This window comes from Hordeum vulgare, chromosome 6H (genome assembly GCF_904849725.1).
Source record: "Hordeum vulgare subsp. vulgare chromosome 6H, MorexV3_pseudomolecules_assembly, whole genome shotgun sequence".
In the NCBI taxonomy this organism is placed as follows: Eukaryota; Viridiplantae; Streptophyta; class Magnoliopsida; order Poales; family Poaceae; genus Hordeum; species Hordeum vulgare.
Window position 1 is genome coordinate 72,017,322 of NC_058523.1, and position 26,116 is coordinate 72,043,437.

The 26,116-nt window shown below is 48.0% G+C and overlaps 1 protein-coding gene across 4 annotated transcripts; it reads right to left on the reverse strand.

Moving 5' to 3' along the window:
• Nucleotides 1-585: 585 nt before the first annotated feature.
• Nucleotides 586-25,035, reverse strand: LOC123401596 (DNA-directed RNA polymerase V subunit 1). 4 transcript variants are annotated; one of them, XM_045095424.1, is made up of 20 exons: nucleotides 22,511-22,738; nucleotides 21,830-21,920; nucleotides 20,974-21,100; nucleotides 20,749-20,864; nucleotides 20,600-20,656; nucleotides 19,836-20,006; nucleotides 18,878-19,036; nucleotides 18,627-18,782; nucleotides 15,913-17,643; nucleotides 15,643-15,818; nucleotides 15,466-15,541; nucleotides 15,250-15,377; nucleotides 14,190-14,347; nucleotides 12,981-13,255; nucleotides 11,946-12,119; nucleotides 11,729-11,869; nucleotides 2,491-3,565; nucleotides 2,118-2,418; nucleotides 1,892-2,000; nucleotides 586-1,477 (listed from the first exon to the last, which is right to left on the reverse strand). In XM_045095424.1, exons 2-20 carry the CDS (start codon nucleotides 21,914-21,916, stop codon nucleotides 851-853), a joined length of 5,844 nt encoding a protein of 1,947 aa, XP_044951359.1. In that variant the 5' UTR covers nucleotides 21,917-21,920; nucleotides 22,511-22,738; the 3' UTR covers nucleotides 586-850. The 4 variants fall into 4 exon arrangements, with proteins under 4 accessions (XP_044951359.1, XP_044951358.1, XP_044951357.1 ...); XM_045095423.1 differs by lacking the exon at nucleotides 22,511-22,738 and adding an exon at nucleotides 24,928-25,035 and having other exon boundaries at nucleotides 2,118-3,565; XM_045095422.1 differs by having other exon boundaries at nucleotides 2,118-3,565; nucleotides 22,511-22,737.
• Between the last annotated feature and the right edge of the window lie 1,081 nt (nucleotides 25,036-26,116).

Consider the following 26,116-nt stretch of genomic DNA (forward strand, 5'->3'; position numbering starts at 1 on the left):
TTATTAACAGACAATATTTCTCTGTTCTTTTTACTATGTATAGAAGTTTTGTCTTAAATCAATCTTCATAAAGCTTAACCAAGATTATTGATGAAAATATGAATATTCCAAAGATCATATCAATGTCATTAGATGCATCATGGAATTAGTTTTGCATACATTTTTAGTACTGTAGGTGTTGATATTTTTCAATATAGAGGTTAACTTAAAAAAAAATCTGTACTCCCTCCGTTCCAAAATAAATGCCCCAACTTTATACTTACTAAATTTGAAACATTTATTTTGAGACGGAGGAAGTATAAAAAAAAAGTTATACTAAACTCGAGACACTTCTTTTAAGACGGAAGGAGTACAAAGAAAGTGAAGGGAACATTTCCAAAGCCGATCACAATTGAACGAACAGCGATCTGTGGTATTTCTTTTTGCCTTTTAAACACGGTACATGGCAGTTTTCACCACCAAACATTGCAATTCTTAGAAAATTGCTATGGCAACTTTCATTTTGTGGTTGGAGCTCGCTAGGAAAATGCTCCCCAGATATTCCAAAAGAAACAGAGGAAGTAAACAGCCACACCACGCCAACCAGAAACCAAGGAGATGTTGAAACTAGCGGCGATAACCATAGGCAGCACATGGGGCGACATACCTCCCAGATGTTACATGGTTCATCCGGAAGAGCGCATCGCACACGACAGGGAAATGCAGCCCATCAGGTCTAACAACGGCTACTGCCACCACCCCTCTACATCAAGTCTGTCAGGGCAAGCAGAAAGGTTTTTCAGCACGGGACGCTACGACCATGTATGTACAACCAGTTCAGTTCAGTTCAGTTCCACACCCTAAGCAACCACTAGACCCACTTGTCGTCGGCGCCTCCCGCCCCCCACTCATCATCGGCACCTCCCGCCCCCCACTTGTCATCGGCGCCTCCTGCCTCTGGCGCTGAACCTGGCGTCTCAGCCTCCTGCTGGGGCAGTGGAGGAGGAGGAGGCAGAGGCAGATCATCTTCTGGTGTTCCATCCCCACGCTGGGTCAGTGGAGGGGGAGGAGGCAGAGGCAGATCATCTTCTGGTGTTCCATCCCCACGCTGGGTCAGTGGAGGGGGAGGGGGAGGAGGCAGAGGCAGATCATCTTCTGGAGTCGCACCCGGAGAAGCTGGAGTCCCCTCCTGCTGGGTGATTGCTGAAGGAGGTGGGGTTCCTGGCGGCGGGCCTGGCAGAGCGGCTTCCAAGCGCTCGCCCGGAGTCGGCTGAGACGCCCCGGCTTCAGTGGGTGGTGCCGCACCTCCATCGACCACTGGTGGTCGATCGCGGTTGCGCTTCTTGAAGTGCATCTCGCAGATGAGCTCGGCGTGCTCCTCGTGGTTCTTCCTCACGTAGTTGTCCATGCACTTGATGTAGGAGAAGTCTGTTTGGGTCCCATCTGATGACACCACGTAGAAGCATCGGCTGTCCTGGAAAATGTGGTGCTTGTTCACCTGCGAAATCAAACGAGGCCGTTAAGATCTTGCATATTTTATTATGACACGTCAGACAATAACACATTCCATCTCATGGTTGAGCTGCCAGAACGGGAACAGTAGCTAAGGACAACTCTTGGCTGCTTACTGTCGAAATACGAAGGAATTGTTCATCCAACAACTGCAGAAACCCATGGCTCAATGCTAGCTATTGAGAAGGGCTATCTATCAGCGAGTGGTGCTAGAAATAGACTGTCAGGTAGTAGTTAATTTGTGGCAAGCAGGCAAGTGGAGTCAGCAGGTGGCCAAGTTTTTAGAGAGATGGAGCAGCTCATCTCAACAGCTCAGGGAGTTATCGTCTTCAGAATAAAGCTAAAGGCGTTTAACTAAAAAAAGACAATAGAAGGCAAAAGGTAGCACAATAATCCATACCATTATATGATCAATTTCACCAGACACCTTCTTTTCCTTTTCAGGGTGGTGCTCCAGAACTTTTTCTATGATAAACTTTTCGTCCTCCAGGGGAAGCCTTATGCCATCACTGCAACATTTATGATAATGGTAAAAATAAATATATTTAAGATGGTATAAACATAATAACCGTCTTGCATACCATGAAGCACACAAAGCAAACAAAGTGAACTGTGAGATAATTTACCTTGATTCACGGAAGATCTTTCTGACCGTTGTTACAATGGGTTCAATTTCTTGTAGAACCTTTTTCGCCTCAGCTGGCAGTTCATACCGTGGTCTTGGTGGCCTCTCAACAGGAGGTCTCATTGGGGGCCTGCCTGGATTGTCTCTTTGGTCCCTCCGGTTTTCTTTGGCCTCCCATCCATCTGATTTCCAGCCTTTGTTGTTGCCAGAAGCATTGGTCTTCCATTTATCAGTACTCGACTCATTGGCTTGAGCAGAACCCCAGCCATCCCAAGAATCTGGCTGCTTTGCATCTGAATTATCTGGTCCCTGGGAAACTGGAGGAGCAGAACCCCAGCCATCCCAAGAATCTGGCTGCTTTGCATCTGAATTATCGGGTCCCTGGGAAACTGGAGCAGCACCCCACGCATTATCTGATGGTGAAGCAGAAACATTACCCCAGGACTCCTGCTGTGCAGTAGAAGTCTGAGCCTTTGCTGCCACACTCCCCCAGGAATCATTCCCTGCGTCCATAGGCTCTGCGATAGAAGCTTTAGCTGCCACACTTCCCCAGGAATCATCCTTTGTGTCCATAGGCTCTGCAGTAGAAGTTTTAGCTGCCACACTTCCCCAGGAATCATTATTTGCATCCATATGCTCTGCAGTAGAAGTTTGAGCTTTCGCTGCCACACTCCCCCAGGAATCATTATTTGCATCCATATGCTTTGCGGTGGAAGGTTGAGCCACAGCTGCCACACTTCCCCATGGATCATCCTGTGCGTCAACATTCTGGGTTGGCACATGACCCCATTGGTCTTGCTGCATATTGTTATCCTTCACTTTCATTTTGTCCCAGCTAGCACCACCTCCATCAGTATCCCTTTTACCACTCTGATCAGCCCAAGTATCGACTTCAGCTGGTCCTTCAGATACAATATTTCTGTCATTTGCGTTTCCAGTGCCCCAGCCTGCCCAGTCTGATGAATTATTCTCCACTGTTGGGGGTGCATTCCAACATGACTTGTCTTGCTCTGCTGGTTTTGCAGCTGCATTACTCCAGCCTCCTTCCGTATCCTTTTTAGCACCCTGGTCAGCCCAAGTATCGGGTTCGGCTGGTTCTACGGATACAGTCTTTTTGTCATTGCCCCAGCCTGCCCAATCAGTGGAATCATTCTCCACTGCTGGGCCTCCTCCCCAGTTACCAGAATCATTCCCAGCATTTGCATTCGCCGTTGTGCCATTTTCCCATGAGCTGCCATTTTCAGTAGTTTGCTCTTCAGGATTATCTTCAAAAGTGGGCATACCATGGGTCCCATCCAATTCCGGTGATAAGCAAAAATCATCCATCGCGTTGTCTTCAACAAGGTAGTCCACATCGTCCAAGAATGTGTAAGCAGCCTTTTCTTGGTCGGTCCTCACCAAGGCCAGGAAATCATACAGGCCATCACCATACTCCTTGTTGCTTTTCAGCTGTAATGATCAAATCAATTATTTATATACTAAAAGCACAATACGGGTAAAAAATAGAGAAACAGACTAGAAATTCACACAAAAAAAGTGTAACATCCATCCATTGGTCTGGTGGACCATCTATTTATTAGTACTACTACATCACAACCGCACCTAAACAGATCAACATAATAATACCTAAACAGATCGCATCCATTAGATCTTCATAATCTGTCTTCTTTATATTATTATAGAACAATAGAAAATGAACAGGCAAGATTTGAAAAGCTCCAATCCAATCCAAAATATCCATCTTGACAAAGACAAGGAATGGCTCCGCTCCGCTCCTGCTCCGCCCCCGCCCCCCGCGCCTAGCCTAGCCTAACCTCACCGCCCACCGCCACCGCTCCGCCCTGCTCCTCCCTCTCAGGGCCCGGGTGATGGCCGCGCTCCTCGGGCGAGCGCGTCTCCTACGGGGAACACTGGAGCAGCTCGGAGGGAGAGTCCTCGTCGAGATCGTACAGCGACGTCGCGCGCTCGCTCCCCACAGGACTGCCGGCCACCGCCGCCCCCAGGCGCGTCGCCGCAGCCCCCGGACGCGCCGCGCCCGCTCCCCGTCCCGCGGTGCAGGACCGCCTCGGCCCCCGCTCGGAGGTGCGCCGCGCGACGAGTGGGCCGGTGCTCGACGCGGACGGGTTTCAGCAGCCCCGTCGCAGGCACCCCCACCGCCGCCCGCGCCGTGACGCTCCGTCCTGCCCGGCATCCCCGCAGCTCCGCCCCAGTCCGTCCCCGGAGGAGGTCGCCGGCCTCTGTTTCCAGGCACCACGTGCGCGACTGCCCCAATGACGTCCGGTGCCGCCGCTGCCTCGGCTCCGGCCACGCCTCGCGCGCCTGTGGCGGCCGTCGCGCCGCCGACGCGGCTCGGCAGCCCGCGCGCACGGACGCCGCGCAGCACCGCGCCAAGGACGCGGCGTGGTCGCCAGGATTCCACCCGCCGTGCAGCCACGCGCCGCTCCCCCGGCGTCGGCTCTCCTCCAGGCTCCACCCGCCCCGTCGGCCGCTGATAGCCCCGCGCGTGTTATCATGGCGCAGACGACGGAGATGGACGATGCGGAGCTCGTCCTTGCCCGCGCCATGGTGGCCACCATCACGGGCAACCGGCCGCGTGTTTCTCCCGCCGAGGTGGCCGAGCTGCTCCTGAGCTCGCTGGACCTCGCCGAGGGCGACTTCACCGTGCACGCGCACCACCCAGAAGACTTTCTCATCATCTTCTCCTCCGTGGCCACCATGCGCCGGCTCAATGGAGAGCACCTCCTCTGCTCGCCGCGCTTTGCCCTCTCCCTGCGGCCTTGGTGCAAGCTGGCGCATGCCACCGCAGATGATCTCGGGTATCGCGTCGAGCTGGAGCTCCGCGGAATCCCTGCTCATGCGTGGCATCTCTCCGTGGCTGAACATGTGCTGGGATCGAGCTGCTGGATCGAACGGTTGCACCCCCGCACGCAGTCGCGAGACGATCTCGCCATCTTCCGTCTGTCCGGCCGCACCCACGACCCCGCAGGCATCCGGCGCGCCGTGGTGCTGGCCATCGTCGAGCAGCTCCCGGCCCGCGTGCCCTCGGAAGTCCCGGCCGTCAGAACCCTGTCCTACCCCGTCTCCATCGAGCTTACCAGGGCGGAGCGCATCAGGGCAGCGTCGGTTGATCTTCAGGCAACCGGAGGGCCGGCAGGTGACGATGCAGGCGAGGGCAGCAGGCGCGGCCAGGGCAATGGTCAAGGCCCGGCCCCAGGCCACGCGCGCCGTCGCGGCCGCAAGCGAAGACGTGCCAACGAGGCCCCGGCCGGCCGTGCAGACGGTACGGCCATGGCGGCCTCCTGGCCTGATGTGGCGGCGCCGCAAAGTGGCCCCCGTCCAGCCAGACTGGGCATGCTGGCCTGGCCCAGGCAGCAGGGACCCAGCAGGGACCCACGTACCGCCATCACCACGTCAACAAAGCAGAGGGAGACCGCGTCACCGGCCTGCAAAAGGGAGGTTCGTCGGGGCCCGCGCGCACCTACCTGCGCAGCCCTCGGACTGCGGCAGATCGGGCCCATCTTCGACGACAGCCGGCATGCAACTTGTGGCTGGAAACGCCCCAATCCTCCCTGCCGTTTCAAATCCCCGCGCCCCCACCACGACCAGCGCCATCCCGCCCGAGACAGCGCGTGCCCTCGCACCGAAGGCTGATTCGCTCGGGGCCACCACGGCTTCGGCCGAGATCACGTTCGCCAGCCTTCTGCCGAATCCCCAGCCAGACCTGCAAAACGCGCCGGTCTCGCCTGCTGCCCGGTCGGGCCAAAGCGGCACAATACTCCCCGCGGCGCGGGCCCCGCCTGACGTCTCGGATCAGACGCCGCGGGCCAGCGCGTCGCCACGCGCGGGAACACCCTCAACGCAGTCACCGCCGGACAGCGCGGGCTTCGACCCGTCATGCGCGGGAATCCTGGCCATCACCGCCGTTCCGCCAGATTTGGCTCCTGGCCCCCGCCCACATGCCAGCCCACAGGGACGTCCACTGCTGTTCAGAACTCCCCTGGGCCAGCCTCTGCTGGGCAGCTACCCTCGGCCCACCCCTGCAGCGTCTGGCGAAGCCCCAGGCCGGCATGACCCAGCACCGATTACCATCCTGCAACGGCCCGCTCGTCCAGTTCGTGATGGTCCTGCTGTCGTGCCGCGCGCTTCCGCGCCGTGCCGGTTCGCCTCTCCTCCGATCACCTTGCGACAACCTCGCAGCCGGCCAGCACCGGATCCCCCCTCTTGGACGCTGGGGCAATTTCTATCTGCAGCCACGAAGCAGCTCGATGCAGCTCTGCCATCACCAGGAAAGCGCCAGCGACCACCCCTGAACTTCAGCCCACGGCGAGGGCGGTCGGCTTCTGCTCACACAGCGGCGGCAACGCCGCCAAGGGCCGAGAGGCGCGCCCAAGTGCAGATCCTCCGCACCCTCGGCATCGTCGGCATCAACCAGCCCATCTCCGCTGCGGCGATGAAAGCCTACGACGATCTATTTGCCATGCCACTAAAGATGTCGGTACTGCAGGCTATCGCGGCCCTCGTCGACAGAGAGATTCCGGCATGCCTGACGGCTGCTCGCAGCGATGCTGCCGCCTGCGCGAGTTAGCGGCGCCGCTCGTCACACGTCGAATCCTTGTTCATGGATCACGGCCTGCAGATTGTAGTTTGGAATGTTAGAGGCCTCAACTCACGCGCTAGGCGTAGTGCGATTCATTCGCTTCTCTGTACCACCCGCGCATCCATTGTATGCCTGCAAGAAACTAAGATGGCTTTGATCTCGTCCTCTGTTGTGCTGGAAACGTTGGGGTCTGAGTTTGATGGGTCAACCTACCTCCCGGCCGATGGCACGCGTGGCGGCATTCTCCTGGCTTGGAAGACCAGGGCTGCCACACTCTCTGACCTCCAGTTCACGCAGCACGCGGTGACTGCGAAGGTGCGCGCGCCCAATGGTAACCCCTGGTGGCTTACCACGGTCTACGGGCCGCAAAGCGACCAGGACAAACTACTATTCCTCCAAGAGCTGCGCGACATTCGCGATACCAACCCCGGTCCATGGATGCTGTGTGGGGACTTCAACTTGATATGTCATGCCTCGGACAGAAGTTCGGGCAACGTGAACCACCGCATGATGGGCAGATTTCGCCGAGTCATCAACGACCTTGCCCTCAAGGAGGTTTACCTCAATGGGCGTCGCTTCACGTGGTTCAACGAGCAGTCCCCTCCCACGCTCGTGCGCCTCGACCGGGTGCTTTGCACCGCAGACTGGGAGGACAGCCATGGCGAGTGCCACCTCCGCTGCCTGGCATCCGTTGTCTCCGACCAATGCCCTTTGCTTTTGGACTGATCGCCCATGCCATCAGCCCGAAAACGCTTCCACTTCGAGGAGTTTTGGATGCGTCTCGACGACTTCCACGACACGGTAGCCGCGGCCTGGGGATCGGTGTCTGACCCAGACCCCTTCAGACGGCTGGTCCGGCGCATGCAGGCCACGGGTCGCGCCCTCACGAGCTGGAGCGCCAAGTCCACGGGCAACATCAGGGACAAGCTCGCCATCTCCCGCGAGTTCATCCTGCGCTTCGACCAAGCCATGGAGACCCGCACGCTATCCCCCCGGAGGACTGGCTGCGCAAGCAGACCAAGCTTTCCTACTTGGGCTTGGCCTCGCTTGAGCGCACGATTGCCCGACAGCGTGCTCGCATCTCCTCCCTCTCGGACGGCGACGCGAACACGAGCTTCTTCCACAGGCAATGCACATATCGTCGTCAGAAGAACAGTGTACAGCCTGCTCATTGATGGGCAGATGATCAGCGAGCACGACGAGATGGCCCAGGCGGCCTTCGCTCACTTTGATGGGCTGCTCGGCACAGCGGCCGACCGCACCCACACGCTAGACTTCGAGCACCTCATTCAGCCAGTAGACCTCTCTGCCCTAGAGGTGCCGTTCAGCCCCGATGAGATCTGGGAGGCTGTGAGGCGCATGCCGGCGCACAAGGCACCAGGGCCGGACGGCTTCACCGCGGAGTTTTTGCGAGCGTGCTGGAGCACCATTAAGCAGGACGTGTTTGAGGCCTTTGAGCAGCTCTATGCGCTGAGGGGGCGTGGATTCCACAAGCTTAACCAAGCTATGCTCACCTTGCTGCCAAAGCGCGCCGATGCTCACAAGCTTGGTGACTACCGGCCGATCTGCCTGATACATATTGTAGCCAAGCTCTTTGCGAAGGTCCTCTCCTTGCGCTTGGCACCGATGCTCGACGGCCTGGTGAGCCGCTATCAGAACGCTTTCATTGCCGGACGTACCCTCCACGACAACTTTATCCTAGTCCGGCAATCCCTCAAGCTCCTGCACCAACTAGGCGAGCCAAGGATCATGCTCAAGCTCGACCTAACCCGGGCCTTCGACTCCATATCATGGCCCTTCCTCTTCGAGGCCTTGCGCCAATATGGCTTCGGAGCGAGGTTCCGGGAGTGGTTGGCCATCCTCCTCTCCTCGGCCAGCACCCGCGTCTTGCTCAATGGCGTGCCGGGACCCCCGATCTGGCATCGCCGCGGGCTCAGACAGGGTGACTTGACATCCCCGCAGCTCTTTGTCCTGGCCGTCGACATGCTCAGCCGCCTCATGCAACGGGCGCTCCAGACCGGCATTCTCCGGAGATTGCACCCCCGACGCAACATCCCGGCTATCTCACTTTACGCCGATGATGTGATGCTGTTCTGCCATGCCTCGACCGACGAGGTCCTCGCCGTGAAGGGCATCCTAGGGGTTTTTGGCTCCGCCTCCGGCCTGCACGTGAACTACGGCAAGAGCTCCGCCACTGCGCTTCATGGAGATGAGTCGACCGCCGAATCATTAGCGATTCTTGGCTGCCACACGGCGGCTCTGCCCATCACGTACCTGGGTATCCCCCTCTCCACGCGCCGCCCCTCTGCGGCTCAGATGCAACCTCTAGTTGACAAGGTGGCCGGTCGCCTCCCTTCGTGGAAGGCATGGCTCATGAACAAGGCCGGGCGGCTGGCGCTCGTCAAGTCCGTGCTTAGCGCCATCCCCATCCACCAAATGCTGGCCCTAGCGCCCCCGAAGAAAACCCTGAAGCAGCTTGAGAAGATTCAGCGCGGGTTCTTATGGGCAGGACGCGAGGCCGCCCACGATGGGCACTGTCACGTGAACTGGCGCCGGGTATGCCGACCGCTTGAGTACGGCGGCCTGGGAGTCCGCGACCTTGAGCGCACAGGGCTCGCCCTTAGGCTCCACTGGCTATGGCTCTCGCGGACGGACTCTAGCCGCGCATGGCATGATTTGGGCCTGCAGTTCACCCCCGAGGAGCACGGCCTCTTCTATGCCTCCACCTCCATGCAGATTGGAGACGGTTCGACGGCGCTTTTCTGGGAGGACCGATGGCTCCTCGGCCTCTCCATCCGCGAGCACGCGCCCTCGCTGTACTCTTGCATTCCCAAGCATCGCAGAAAGTCCCGGACGGTGGCCCAAGGCATCGCCGGCAACGCTTGGGCGAGAGACATTCACGGCACTCTTGGCCTTCAGGAGATTGGGCAGTATCTCCAGATTTGGCAGATGGTGTCCAGCATCACCCTTTCCTCAGAGCCGGACACGCTCTCCTAGAAATGGACAGCCAGCGGCAGCTACTCAGCCAGTTCCTGCTATCTAGCCACCTTTCACGGGTCCATCACTTGCCGGTCCTGGAAGCTGATCTGGAAGGGCTGGGCCCCTGCGAAGGTCAAGTTCTTCCACTGGCTCGCTAATCAGGACCGCTGCTGGACTGCCGAGCGCCTTGCTCGCCATGGCCTAACACATCACCCTCGGTGCCTGCTCGGCGACCAAGAACCGGAAACGATACAGCATCTGCTGCTCTCTTGCCCATTCGCGAAGCAGACTTGGCACGGGACCATGTCTTGGCTGCGACTCCCGGCACCGGTGCCCGACCAGGACGCCACGCTTCAGGACTGGTGGATGCGCGCTCGCGACGCCACACCTCACCCGCTCCGCAAAGCGCTGGCCTCGACTGCGCTTCTCGTGCCTTGGATGATCTGGAAACATAGGAACGCGTGTGTATTTGATCATGTAGCACCATCGCTAGTTGAGCTCGCTGATGCGATCAAGGACGAGTCCAGGAATTGGGCGAAGGCAGGGGCCAAAGGGCTTAGGGTCACCCTGCCACCCACCTGGGACGTGCATTGATCCGGCTGTAACACCTCTGTACTAGCCTCTTAGGAGGTTATTCCTCTCTCTTTTCAATACAATGAAACGCAAAGTCTTTTGCGTTTTCTCGAAAAAAAGATTTGAAAAGCAAAGAATGGCTGAGATTTAAAGAAATCTTGGAATCTATATGCTGGAAGGTTTGACACAAGTTCAAAGTTGTGGCAGGATTGCAATAAGAAAGATCCTCAAGAACTATCCGTTTAGCCCACGGCTACAAACTTACAACTAAATCAGTACATAGATAAAACTATGTGCTGCAAAATATTTGGAGAAGAGAATATTTGCAAATTAAAATATTGGTTTAGCATGTTTTACATTAGAAGTGTAGGTACACAAACATTCAGGATGACATAGCCCATCGCCATGGACATGATCATGCCATGGGTATAGAGGCGATCATGCCTGAGTACTCGGCAAGGCCATGGCATGATCACGCCATGGGGATAGAGGCGACCATGCCCGCGTACTTGGCAAGGTCTCTAGCATGCATCAGCGGCCCATCAATCAGTGAAGAATGTTGCCATCAGCAAAAAGGTCTCTCAGGACATCAGTATGCATTGACCATGAGTCAGATAAGAGAAGAATACATACACACAAGGACTCGGCAACGCAACAAAGGCTTACTGCAGAATTAGTGATGTAGCATATGTGTTTATTTATTTGCTTTCTTAGAAAATAGAAGAATTGTACTGCTTTCAGCCTTTGCCTCATAGTCATAGATGAGCACAACCCAACCTTATTGAAAATAGTGTTTGTTAATCAAAGCACCTACTGACATGCATGTCACAAAAGAGAAAACAAAGCATTGGCTAGCCTATCGCATGCTCTACAATTATTTGCACTCCGACCTCACAGCGCCAGATATAATAATCCAAACATTTGCATTGATTGCCTTCTTTTTTCTCAGAGTGGTCAACTTTGGGCGTTGAGTATCAGGGATGCATGTAATGGCTCTTAGTTAACCTTTTGTAGTTTTGTTAACATACACCAATAATTACATTGTTTCAGATGGAAAAACAGCAAGTCAATTAATAGGAGTAAGATGAGCATTCAAACGAGCATATGGAGATATGCCATTGCAGTCAACGAAAAACGCAGGTAAAATAGGACAAGTGACAAATGCACGGGTCACCTCTGCAGAGACTTTGTGGAATTTTAAAATATTGCAAATATGTAGTCAGCCTAACCGCGCAAATGCTCGGGTCACCCCGCAAGTTAAAACATAAAAGTGTAATTTCACATGGTTAGATCATAAAGTGGAACAGCTTTATAGCAACATTCAAATTATTATATTTGTAGTAATACAAAAAATAGTTTGATTGGCCCTACCATCTGAAGACCTTTTACCCCCACTAAATATAGACTCAAGCTCCATTACTGATATGAATAGTAAGCTCCGGCGGGTTGAAAAACCAGCTTACCTGATTTTCATTCCAAAGAATCTGAAAAGATGACCCAGTACCAAGTGCTGCATGCTTGCCCCATGAACATGATGAGACCACAGAGCCCAATGAATCAGAATGGCATTTCTCGGCAGCCTTCTCGAAGCATTTCATAGGGGTCTACAAAAGAAGATCAGGAAATCAGCATAGTGTATGCGGTGTTAAAACAAATCAGGAGATCTCAAAATGAACTTACAAGCAAGGTTGCCTCTGTAAAAGGTACTTGAACTTTTAATGAACGGAAGGTCGCCTTGTAACCACCATTGTGGAACCCATTCAAGTTCCCAGTGCATGTCATGCTGTTTGCCACAAGAACCAAATGGTCCTTCAGAATTCCTTTAGCAACCGTCTTCATAGTTTTCGAAAGGCGCTGCACAAAAGATCAAGCAAGAAAAATATCTAATGAAACAGGACATAAATAAAAAGAAAGCTTCACAACAAGCGCGGCACAAATCAACAACCACAAAACAGTTGTACCAGAATCGCTTTTTATAATAAGTGCTACAACACACAGGATGAAAGGTAAATCGCTAGGCAGCAATACATTAAATGAGTGATAAAATTTACGATGTCTGTATCAAAACTGAACCCAAAAAACAGAACCAAACCGTCCAACTAGTATGGCTTTGGTTTATGGTATGCATGAAAATCGAAAACCATAGTTTGGTATAAATATAAAAAATTCTAACCAATTGTCGAAGTCCTCTTACAGCCAAATTCTCTGACCCTTGGAATCTGCGCCTGGCCACAGGATAGTCAAGCTCGACAGGCAGAGCCACTCACGTCGCCTAGCCACCCACCAAAACACCACAGCGGAGCTCTCTACCTCACCTTCATCTCTCTTCCACTCCCCTCCCTCCCTCCCTCTCTCTTAACTCTGCCATTATATGTTTCGTAAAAGTTTGCCTCATTTTTTAATTTACATCAACTTTGATTAGTTTGGTATTTACCAAAACCAAACCTTGCTTTGATTTATTACTATGTTTACCAAAGCTTCAGTACAATATTTACAGGAAAACCATATTTAACAAAACAAATAACCTTAGCTAGTACCGGTACAGTCAAACTTGTGTTAGGGAAGAAAAACTATTTTGCAAAGATCATCCTAAGTTTTGGGGGGGGGGGGGGGGGGGGGGGTAAGACTCCTACCAAGAATTTGAAACCTTTGTCACTTCAGTTTTCACAAAAGAAAAAAAAAACTCGAACTTTTGCAAATAAATGCAACGCTAACCTGAACAACTTGATCAAAGGAGCATGATATGCCAAGAAGTTCTCGCACTTGCTGAATACCATAAGGTATTGACCTTTGTGTGTCAATGAGGTTCATGACTGGTATACATGCATCCATCGCTATTCTCCATGCATCACCGTTCTGCATAGCTTCCTTTTTCTCAACAATAATTTCTACTGCTGGCTCACCCTTTGATATCTTCTTTGTATGTTTAACCCAAGACGTTGCATCAGACCCAACCCACGTAATTTTAGCCTCTTGAACTCGAGGATCACCTGCACAGCAAATGGGGAAAAAACTTGAGTGGAGAATCCTTCGCACACTTAAGAGAAGAAGCTGGTAGAACACCACCTAAATTTTAATTAGAAAATCTTCAATGTTGCCTTAGAGAAAAAGGTAGTTCAGTATATATACATTAATTTCTTACGCATAACATTCCACCAAAAATCAGTGGACCCAAAAATGAAATGGAACAGCAAATTGCCACATGACACATGCTATTATTTTGTAGGCCCAGACAGCAATCATCCGTTTAGATGTCAACTAGTTGCCAACATTAATTTCTTACGCATAACATTCCACCAAAAAATCAGTGGACCCAAAAATGAAATGGAACAGCAAATCGCCACATGACACAGGCTATTATTTTGTAGGATCAGACAGCAATCATCCGTTTACATGTCAACTAGTTGCCAAATTTGTTGTATTGTTGCACTGACAAATTTGCAGTTTTTTTTCAAGGAAAAAATCCATTATAAACTCTCAGCTGAACGGCATGCCTCTATTGCATAAAAGGATACGTATTCATCATCAAAGTATGTAGGTATAAATAGGGCATGGGAGGATACCCAAAAGGAGTAGACACTAGAAAACAAAAGTCACAAATTTACTGTTTTGGTTCTTTAGTGTGTTCAGAGTTCAGTACCTGGCCCTAAGCATCTTAAACACAGGAACTCAGAATGCCCTACCACCAGTCCACTAAAAACAATAGCCTCATCCAAGGACACGGTAATAGGCAACTACCGACTATACACATGAAATTCTCTAATATATAAACGACCGGTGTTGACAAATCAAAGAAGTGCAGTACATCAGATCTTTCATCCAGTAAGATAGGAGAAACCAATTTATTTTTAACAAAAGACTGTAATTTAAAAAAATGCAGTGAATGAAATGTTCATGGACACTAGTTTCTGCAGCTTACAGTACCTTTTATGATTATCTCCAGAAGCACACTACAGAGAGAGTCGGCTAACACATTCACTGCTTTCTCAACGGAATCAGATAACATAGGGATGTCCTCAGAAAAAGAGAACTGCAAACATGGAACCTTCTCATCACCCGGCTTCTGCGTAAATGAACAATCACTGCCAAGATTAAGAAGGAAAAGAATATCCATCAGATTAACCTTAATAAATATCAGTAATCAGAGATTATGTCAGGTAAAACATACAAAAGTGTGGCAACACTGAATAGTACATAACAAAGAGGTGGTTCCCGATTAATAATGTACTGAAACATCATGTGTCGAGACAAATACCCATTATGACATTAATGGATTAAGCTCCAGTCACATGGGTGGAGGATGCCAGTTCGAACCAAGAAAATAAATAATGGATAGTGCAACCAAGAAAATACCTAAAAAACAAAAATTATACTCTGACTTATATGAGTCGGCTAGAAACTCAAGGCCTGGCCTTTTGTTCCAGCCAGTTCGAACCAAGAAAATAAAGAATGCATATTGCAACCAAGAAAATACAAAATTTCCACCATAACTTAAGAATGTTCTACGATCATTGCTATAGAGCAGCAGATAACCTCATGCTAAACTAAGAACATGCAGAAAATACAGAGTTAACGCTCAGATCGCAAGTCCATGCAGCCATTTAGACAATATATAAAGTCATTCTATGACTGGCAATGGTTACTCCTTTAATGTACCCTTGGTGTCATGTTTAAGGGTTGCAATTAACATTTAAACAGCAAGAGTGAATTGATTATGTAAGAGAAAGGGCTAGCGTGTGTAGGAATCACTGAAGGGCAGTGAAGTAATTTCGTATGAATGGAAGTCATTTTTCACGTTGAGATATTAGGTATTGCCTATCTTGATCAAGAACCACAAGTGTACAATACCCTGAAGCAAAATTAGCATGTCACCAGCATTCAGTAACTACCCGCTAAAATGAGGCCTACCTCAGTCCTGAGCAATAACCACGGTATCTAAGATGTAACAGAAAACCTAATGCAGAGTAGAGAATAAGAAGTTTACCAAGTAGAGAAAGTAATCTTTTTAAACAGGTGACCAAGAGTTCCTTTCTTATTCGCATGTTTCCCAGAAACTTCTTGGCATTTATGAAGAATCTCATCAATGCTAACGTTTATCTTCTCTAAATATGCCTGCAAGAAATGCATACATGTCCATATGTATCATATATAATTATAAAAACACAGCCTGTATGTGAAAAGCTAAAAAACATCACAATACCTTTTCAAGATGAATATGGCCAACAAATGCTGGGATGGCTTCTGAAGTTGCAGCTAAACTAACTTGTTTATGATACCTGAAAATGCAAATGTCATATTCATGCTATTCGGCGCAAATGACGAGAAACACTAACAAGAATGTAGAAGTAAATAGAATTGATGGCATGAATGTACATACTCGATGCAGATATCAGTGGCACAATCCTCTAGTGTGACTCTCTTTAGGCAACCCTGCACTGCAATAGCAGCCTTCTCTTTGCAAAATTTCTTGGGGCAAGAGCAGTCATTCAGGAACAGGATAACTTTTCGATCCTTCGCATCATTTTTATAGCTAACTTTTGTTTTAAGTATTTCCTGTTGGGTTAAGAACATGTTAAACAGTAGGTACAACATAGCTTGAGATACCGATGCGTATGATAGTAACTACAGTAGTTTAGAACACAGTTACCTTCATCAACTCCCATGAAGTATTATTACTCTGAGAAGCATCCAAGACAGCCTTATAAGCGGGGTTGGAGATAGCAGTGGCAGCTAAGACACCCACCGGTTCTCCAGGAGCTATAGCACTTGGAAAATCTGTGTCATCTTCTTCTTTGTATTTCAGCTGCATGATTGAATTGCTGCAGATGTTTCTCACGGTTCCATCATAGCATATAACTACATCTCGCAAGATGGCCATTAGACTCTTGAACAGAGTTCCTGGTTCTGTCAACCCTCTTGAGGAGCGGACAATAGTTTCTCTTGTACATATCGAATGTACTAGCTCCTCATAAGGATTGAGACCATGGAAATATGCACTTTGCACAAGACCATACGCCTCTGGTGGGTGTTGAACTCCATCTTCAATCGGTGGGTGTCTATTGACAAAACTTGAGAAGCAATCGTCCACCAGACGCCTTGAGTAGAACTTCCCCTCGCGGTAGAGCTGCGGACCAACAAAAGCAAGCTGTTGAACAACTTTTGACACTGAGGGGTCACTCTTTGGGTCAATGAGAAGACCAAGACGAGAGGATTTCACGACAAAATCTGCAATTTGTTGTTTGACGTCCTTCAGATTGTTGTCAACTCTTACTTCCACAGACTGGCTATTTGAGCACCTTGACTGCTCCAGTACAAGAGACTGCTTTTTGATACACTCCTGTGCTTCTTCCAACAGAGGCTTGGGTACACTAAAATCTTGCAGGCTTACACTAAAGCCATCCAGAAGCAAGAATTCCATCAGAAAGGGTTGCAGCGCATTTAAAAACTTGAGCGCGTCTCCTGGTCCCTTAACAGCAAGAATGGAGGACACCAACTCTGAAAACGAGGCCTGAATGGATTCTTTGTCAAGATCCAGTTTTATGACAGTGCTGTCCCTAACTAGGAATCTATCCCCTTCACAAGTCAATTCTGCTGGCAACGCACTTTGCATTATTTGTGTGATTGTCCAGCATGGCTTAGACTTGACCACCGCAGGAGCAGGAAGAGAAAGCGACAGGAGCATTGCCAACTGGTTTGCTGATTCTTTGCTTAACATGGTTCTCGAAGACATGTGTTTCAGAGCAAGCAAGCTGTCATTCGCTAGCTGGAGATTTACTTTTCCGTTGTGTGAATTAGTCAGCTGCTTCTCCACGCTGAAAAGCTCCAATGCTTCAGCTTTAGCAGCAAGTGACTGAGGATAATAAATATGCACACAATCACCATCAAAATCTGCTGCAAGAGGAGAGCATATAAGGGGGTTGATTTTGACTGTATGATCATCGTGGATGTATACAGTAAATGCCTGGAGAGAATGCTTGTGAGTACTAGGTGGCCTGTTAAGGAAAACAACATCACCATCAACGATTCTTCTACTGATCGTTTGACCCACTTTAAGAGTGGTATATCCTTTTGATCCTACAGTGATTGCATATGTTGTTTGACCATCTCTATAAGTCAAACACAATCCCTTGTCAACAACCTCTTGCAATCTGTTTAGATTGGTATCCGTAACCTGTTCTTCAAAAGTAATTCTTTTTGCCACTTCAGAAGGCAGTCCAACAACATCTGCTCCAATATACGGGTCTCCAGTAAGTACACTGCGTGATGAAAATCCTGACCCTTTGCTGATGAACAATGTCCTCATCTTTTCAAGCCATTGTTTTGTTGACAAATGAGATGAATCAGTGCTAACTGAAAATCTCTTTGCGTCTTGAGGACCCTTCAAAACAAAAGAGTTGATCAGAAAATAAATGCAAATGGCTCTAATGAACAATCGCTAGCAGATGGTTCTTTCATCAGCACACCAAGAACACTGCAAAAGTCTAATGCTGATGCTTAAAAAATATGTCGTCAAGCGCCCAGAAAGCTCTTCCGTATGATTCTATGAAAAGTCCAAATTTGTTAACACTCAGAAGAGGACAGGCACAATCATATTGTGAACATTCCTAACTTTTTGTCAAATGCACAAAAGCATCAAGCTGTTCAATAGAACTGATTGCTATCCTATAATTTTTAACTGGGTGATGATTTAGAAGCAAACTTGAACAGTCTGATTCAAATTTTGTTCATTTGAGCTAGAGTTTGCTTGCGACTATTTTAATTCACGCACCATGAATATATGAACAATTAGGTAATTTGCTTCAAAATCATGACACATAATTTGCTTCATCAAAATTATAACACTCTGAAGAGGATAGACACAATCATATGTGAACATTCCTAACCTTTTTGTCAAATAGACACAAGCATCACGCTGTTCAATAGAACCAATTTTAATGCTATAAATTTCAACTAGGTGATAATTTAGAAGCAAACTTGAACAGTCTGATTCAAAATTGGTTCATTTGAGCTAGGGTTTCCTTGCAACTATTTTAATTCATGCACCATCTAAAAATGAATAATTAGGTAATTTGCTTCAAAATCATGACACATAATTTGCTTCAAAATTATAATACTCAGAAGAGGATAGACACAATCATATTGTGAATATTTCTAACTTTTTGTCAAATGCACACAAGCATCACGCTGTTTAATACAGCAGATTGTAATTCTACAATTTTTAACTAGGTGATAATTTAGAAGCAACCTTGAACAGTCTTGACTCAAAATTGGCTCATTTGAGCTAGAGTCTGCTTGCAATTAATTCATGCACCATCTAAATATGAATAATTAGGCAATTTGCTTCAAAATCATGACACATACCTTTGTAGTACCCCTGAGCTGTATATATTGGCCGATAGAAAGTTGCAGATCGGTTGATTCGGAATCATTTGATTCAAAGTTTGGGGAACCAGATCTTGATTTTTTTATCTGCTCTATCTTTTGAAGTATCTTTTTCAACAAAGATATAGAAATATCCTGAAACAAGAAGCAAAACAATATGGGATATTATAGATATATAAACCAGTCAGTAAAATTACAAAGATCCAGGAAATGCACAGAAGAAAACTCACATAGGACATGATGCTCTGCCCATCTGTGAATTCTGGGATATAGAGGCAGTTAGGCGGTACTGGAAGATATTTCATCACATATCCAGGCTGAGCAATGTATCCTCGTGCAGCTAGCTTTTTTTTCGTGTCATCTGGAATCTTCTTTAATATATTAAGAGCCTGGCAAATAATGCAGTAATGAGATAGTAGGTTGCTGGATACAAAAAAAAAATTGTTAACTCCGTAAGAAATAATCAAGGGGCAAGTAACTGTTAGCCCTTGGGCCTCAGGCTTTAGAAATTACCGTGTTTTAGGGGGTAAAGAATGGGAGTCAATCATGACATTAACATTTCAGGACATACCACCCCCTACAGATTGCAATTGTATATAAATGCATTCCAGAATATACCACCCAACGTATCATTCAAAGGTAATTGACCTTATCAAGGGATGAAAGACCTTCACACGTGGAAAGCCAGGGAGAAAAATGCAGTTCATCTGGAGAAGATGTAAACAGAAAAACAGACCATCTATCTGGGCACGTGCACCAGCTAGTCTCATCCGGCGACGCTTCTCACCCGTCCGGTCTGGTACAGTCCGCAGCCCCCATCAAGTGATATGTGTTCTTACATCAAAAGGTACTGGGAAACTCCTGCGGGTACATGATACCCTCAAAATGCGATGGTCGTACCTCCAAACAACATGTTCATATAGGGTACTCCACCAGAAAAACAAAAAAACAAAGGTACCAGCAAATATATATTTCACATGTCGATCTCCTGCACACACATCACCTATTCATGTGCGACTGTACCAGGATATACTGCATCATAATTTTCTTGGGATTTTTTGGCGTTCCAAACAGCATAAAGTTCTGCCCAAACTTAAAGGCTGTACACTAACGCACGCTTATCTGGGTCTTTACTGTCCAAAGAAGCTACAATAACATCTTGAAAACAGAACAAGATGAAATTATTACCTCTTCTGGAAGCAATGTCCTAGAGTGGGAGGCTCCACCATAGCGAAACCCATACTTGCCAAGGAAGTCCCAGGAGCGTTCTGTCATGTGTTTCTTTGGGGGTGCTCTCAACTCTAAACGAAATGCACCATCTGCTGTCTTGATTTCCTTCAAATATAGTGCCGGGAGACCCTAAAAGAAATAAAGATGAGAAAAATCAGTTGACACTCATCCAGATCGCACTTGTCACAGTGACATGCTGTAAAATAGGAAGCCGTTCACTGGTGATAGTCTCTGATGCCATGTTGTTGGCTATATCTTCCAAGTTTCAGTAGCATCCTCAATAGGTAGCATTAGTGGAATTATGCGTACAGTAAGTTCTGGTGACAATATGTCACATACCAAAATAAAACTGAATCACATAAACTATTATGGTATTCCATTTCTCTAGAGAAAAGAACTTCCCAATCAATTAGCACCTATGTGCATAACTTCAATTTAAAAATGAAAAAAGAACAAGAAGAACCTGCAATCATACTTGAGGTTACCAAGCCAACACTATAAAACAAGTGGGGTGGGATATGCTCTCTCCTACCAGACTTTTGGTTAAGTTGAAGACCAGTGACCTATATAACTTGAACTAAATACGACTAGGGTCAAATTCAAAACACTGACAGCAATGGCTTCTGCTTGATTATATACTCCGCATTGCTACAGCCCAACAGTGAAGTATTGCATCTAGCAAATTCAAGGCATAAGAAGAATATATTAAGGTTGACAAGTACCCGACAGTAGTGACAAGCCGTTACTGAAAAATTTTCCTTTCCGTTGGTCTGTTTGACCTGAGACATGAATGACTAGATTTAGATTGAAACAGAAAAATCGGTACAGAAGACTAACATGGTAAGATTAAGCTGTTTTGACCTATACATACCTTTCCTTTCTTGATACGAAGGCACTGCAGACATACCATGCTCAGTAGTTGCCTAAGTTCACTGACATGACACGGATGATATACAGGTACAGGCAGCTCAATGAACCCAAAATGGCCTAAAAGGTCGTATTGACTCTATTAGTAACAAGAGAAAAGGAGATCCAGGACTGCTAAAAGACAATGTTTGGGGCATGACGAAAAATTAATGAGAAGTTGTTTGAGAACCTTCGCATTTGCCGTTTTCTGTGGCACCACATGACTCGCATTTGCCTGTTTCCAGTGGTAAGCCAAGGAAAGGATTCCCAAGCTGACTAGGATGAGTAACAGGACAGTCATTTATAGAATAGGTACACTGCAGAACACATAAATTCGCATATTAGTAAGGTTAAAAAATATCAAATACTCCTCGCAATAATATAACAAATACTCCTCGCAATAATATACTCCCTCCGTTCCTAAATATAAGTCTTTTAAGAGATTTCGCTAAGAGTCTACATACGGAATAAAATGAATGAATCTACAATCTAAAGTATGTCTATATACATTCGCATTTAGTCTACTAATGGAATCTCTAGAAAGACTTATATTTAGGAACGGAGGGAGTAACAAATATGGTGTGAAAAATCAAAATCTGTGCAGAATATACCCGTTAAATGATGACATGAAAAAAAAAAAATCCATGGATGGAGGAGCATGCAACATTAAGTAATTCAGTCCATGAAATGCACATTCATAGCCAAGCAAATAGGGCAAGTGACAATCTCCCTGTATCAGTCATACCCAAAGGGAAAGGGAAATGTCAGAACTCGGTATTATCTACAACACATAGGCCCGCAGAGTGTTCTCATGGCATGTATCTTGCAAGCTCAAAGTGCTTATTGAAACTGTCCAAAGTAACCTCGCAGACTGATCATGATTACTGATTTCAATCAAATATCAATGAAACAGAGTCGGTTCTCTCAAGTGTGTTTTCCTTATTAGAAGTATATTTGAGAGCTAATCAGAACACATTGACAATGCTTTTGGTCCAGCATGCATCTGTAGAAATCTGATAGTGAAATCATCAAGAAGAAGAGCGTACTATCTCATTCTCGGTGGACAGGCTAAGCTTTATGCTCTTGATGGCGCCTTCAGCAACCAGCACTGACGATTGGTCCTCCTCCTCCATGGCTCTGCAACCCAAGGGACAAACTAGTCACATAATATACAATTATTAAAAGGATAAATAAATGGATGAGCGATAAGCAACAATCCCAGGCGTAGGCGCAGTGACGCCCCCGAAAAAACCCAAAACAAAAAAACACAGAAACCAAAGCCCTCCCATAAGATCCAAAACCGATTGAATCAAAGACTAATTTCGTCAGAGATCAAACCAAAGGCACCCAAAACCAAATGACTAATCGATCCTCCCGGGAACATCCCTGCACTGCCCATGAAAAGAAAGGGGCATTCACCCCCTTTTTTTTGCCTGCCAAGAAAGCAAGAACCATTTCTACGCGAAAAGACCCGACCTTTTCCCTGCCAAAATCTCCAAAAACAATCCTCCCAAGACTCACCGGAAAAACCACACTCCATACAGACGCGGAGACGCGAACCACATGAACAGGGAAGAGACCAAACCCGCCCCGAAAACAAGAACCCCCATTCCGGGGGACCCGCCGGCCCGCCCCCGGATCGCCGTAATCCGGCCCGCATTGCGGCGACGGGACGGGATCGAATCCCCGGTCCCGGATTAATAACAACAAAAACTCGCCGCGCTTACCAGATGGCCCGCCGTCGTCGGCGCCGGGGCGCCCGCCGTCCCCTAACCGGCGCCCTAGAACCCTAGCAGCGGCGGAGCGGCCGGAGGGAGAGGAATGGAAGGGGAGGGTTTAGCCGGCCAGTGCGCCTCGGAGACGCCGAGGACGCTCGCTTTTACTGTGGGGGGGAGCGGGGAGTGGAGGTGGAGGTGTCGTTCGGCGTGTCTGTGGGGACTGCTGGGCCGTCGCCCTTCCGCCACAGATGGGAGAGAAGAGGACGGCAGAGCAGGTGGCCGGTGAGGTGAGGTTACCGGCCGCGCCGTGGTGTGCCCGCCCCCAACCCTCCTCCCTGGGCGGTGGGGCAGGGGATAAAGGACCCCACCTGTCGGTGGGGTGGCGGGTAGGCTCGTCAGTGCGGTTCGACTCGGTCGCGACGTTGGGGGGCGGGGCTGCCTTGACCGGTGGCATTGATTCAATTCTAGCGGTATACCAAAAACATTTACACACACCCAAATATTGGCAAATACAGTATTCATGGCAATTATGGACTAGTATTATCATCAAGGCGTTTCTAAATACTCCCTCCATCACGGCCGTGTACCAATACTAATTTTTTTAAGTGCCGTATCATCGGCATTTTGTTGATGTGGCATATTAGTCAATGGAGAAAAAGATTAGAGTTGTATCTTAGTTAACATACAATCCTTACACGTGATCATAGGTAAAGAATGGTTCTAACCCAATCATATGCATACGTTACCTCAAATTATTAAATGCAGAAAGAACTCATAAGAAACAATGCATTGGCATGGTTTTATCTTAAATTATTAATGCTTTTATGATAACACGATAAGAGACGATGCATTGCCACACGCCTCACAAGGCATGCTTGAAAATTCCGTTGGGTCTAGATGGTTATTGATTGGCTGTAAGATGGACTGAAAAATAGCATTCACAATATGCATGCATGTAGATGTAGTACAACGGAGTATAAATTAGCTGTTAGAAGTAAATGCAATGCGACTTAAACCTTGTCTATTGTGAAAATGCAAGTAAATTTAATCGTGCCTTCTAAACTATGACGGAGGGAGTAGCTAAACCATGCAGCTCGTTGACATGCAATGGAGAAATTGTACTACTCCCTCCGTCACGGTTTAGAATGTGTGCTTGAAAATTCTCTCGAACCTAGATGGTTATTGATTGACAGTGAGATGAGCTGGAAAATAGCATTCACACTACGCATGCGTATAGAAGTATTACAACTCAATACTAATTAGTTGCTATGTGTAAATGCAATGCACCTTAAACCTTGTCTATTATGGAAATACACGTAAATTTAATCATGTCTTCTAAACTGTGACGGAGGGAGTAGTACTACTTGTTTCGACCAAGGAGGTAAAAAAGTATCGATCGCGTAATTTTATGGGGGGGAGCACCGAGATGTGTTGTCGAATCATCGGGGCCTCATGGCGGAACTGAAGACGTAGTGAGGACCAAACTATGGAGGGAAGCTTCCCCCGTAACCAGAAGAGTCATGGATCAAATTGTCGGATCTTAATTATTCCTCCAAGCCTCACGATGAGACGGGAGCACGTATCAAGGACCAAACTACAGATGGAAGTCGCCGTTGACGCAACGGAAAGAGACACGGATCTAATTACCATATCTAAATTATTCCTCCAATCCTCATGACGAAAACGAAGGATGTAACAAGGACCAAGCTACAGAGGGAAGTCATCGCTGCCGCAAGCGGAAGAATCACAGATCTAATTGTCATATATTAATTATGCCTACATGCCTCACGGCAGAACCGCGGGGTGTAGCGAGGACCAAACTACGGAGGGAAGTCGCCCCCGTAACCACAAGAGTCACAGATCTAATTGTCAGATCTTAATTATTCCTCCAGACCTCACGATGAAACTCGAGGATGTAGCGAGGACCAAACTACGGGGGGGGGGGGGGGGGGGGGAAGCCAACCCCGTAACCACAAGAGTCATAGATCTAATTGCTAGATCTTAAGTATTCCTCCCGGCCTCACGACGGCGAAGAAGAACATAGCAAGGACCAAATTACGTAGTGAAGCAGACTCTGCAATCAGAAGAATCATGGGTCTAATTGTCATATCTTAATTATTCCTTGAGGCATCACGACGAAACCGAAGGATATAGCAAGGACCAAACTATAGAGGGAAGCCCCTCTGCCGCCACAACCGAAAGTAATGGATCTAATTGTCAGATCTTAATTATTCCTCTTAGCCTCACGGCGGCATCGAAGGATGTAGCAAGGACAAACTACAGAGGGAAGAAGTCCTCGCCACCGCACCAACATACCTTGCAAACCCTAGCATCACCATCCACAAAGGACGATGGGTATCTGAGCCTAGGAGAAATCGAGGGCGTCGTAAACAACACCGTCAAGATGGGAAAGGTCGAAAACTTACTCGTTAGGTCTATGTCGCCGCCATGAAACCCTAACCCTAACCTATCGACGGGTCAGTGTCGAGGCATCGGGGTTTCCATCCCTCACACCACCGAAGAGGCATGAGGAGGAGAAGGACCTACGGCCTCAACGTTCGCGATGGTGGTGGCAACTAATGAAGACTCGCCCTAATCACCCCTCATGCGATGTGAAAGGGGGTGATAAAGACTTGCCTTTTCCACACGTCAAAATGATGCATAAATAAATGACACTATGTGTGCTCCACGGCTGGTCTCTCCGCGTGACAGCCTCTTGTGTCTAATTCATAAATGGTAGTCGTCTCATCTAATATTGATTCCTTCGAAGCCTACGGTAGTCTTAGCATGGAGGCATTGACCTGCCCATGGCGTTGACTTGGGCGTAAAACGATGCAAAATTTGATAAAATAGATCAAAAAGTACTCGCAATTAGGTTGCTAACAAGAGATGAGGTGCCAAAGAAAAAGGTGAGTTTGACCCAAAAAGAGAAATAATTGCAGTGAAAGTATACCATCGGAGGTGGGAGAGGGTATGGCAGCCTGGAGGAAGAGGGAATGGAATTGAATGAAGATCATCCAAGCTTTTATGCCTTGGCTTCAATACTAGGAGCCTAGTTTTCTTCGTCGGTAAATACAAATGAGCTTGTTGTATGTGGAGGAAGAGGACGAACAGAAGGTCCTCGTGGTGCCTCATCACCGGTCACGTCGACTTTCTTTGTTCAATGATGTTTTGCTTACCCTCCCATGTTGTCGATCTCACTCCATAAAGCATGCATGTACCGACACAACTTTTGTTGGGTGCGAGAGGGGAAAGTATGGAACATAAGTGTCTTGCGTGGAAAGATTGAAACACACAAGAATATGATGGGGGTCATTTCAATGATAGTATTGATTTATGCCAGATTGCGTGTATAAGCATTTAGTTTTATTCTTAAATTGGCAAACGGAACCACCAATGATTTTCTCGCATATGCGGTAGCCATTGATTACTTGTCATATTGGTTCCACCTTGCATATGTATGGCTGGAACCACCGGTCTCAACACAAGAATGGTAAGTTTTTTGGGGGTACTTTTTGTGGTATTCCAAATGATGGTTTGGGTGGATATGCAGTCTTTGTTGTTGGGAAACATAGTAGAAAACAAAAAAACCGTCTTACGGTCGAACCAGGAACA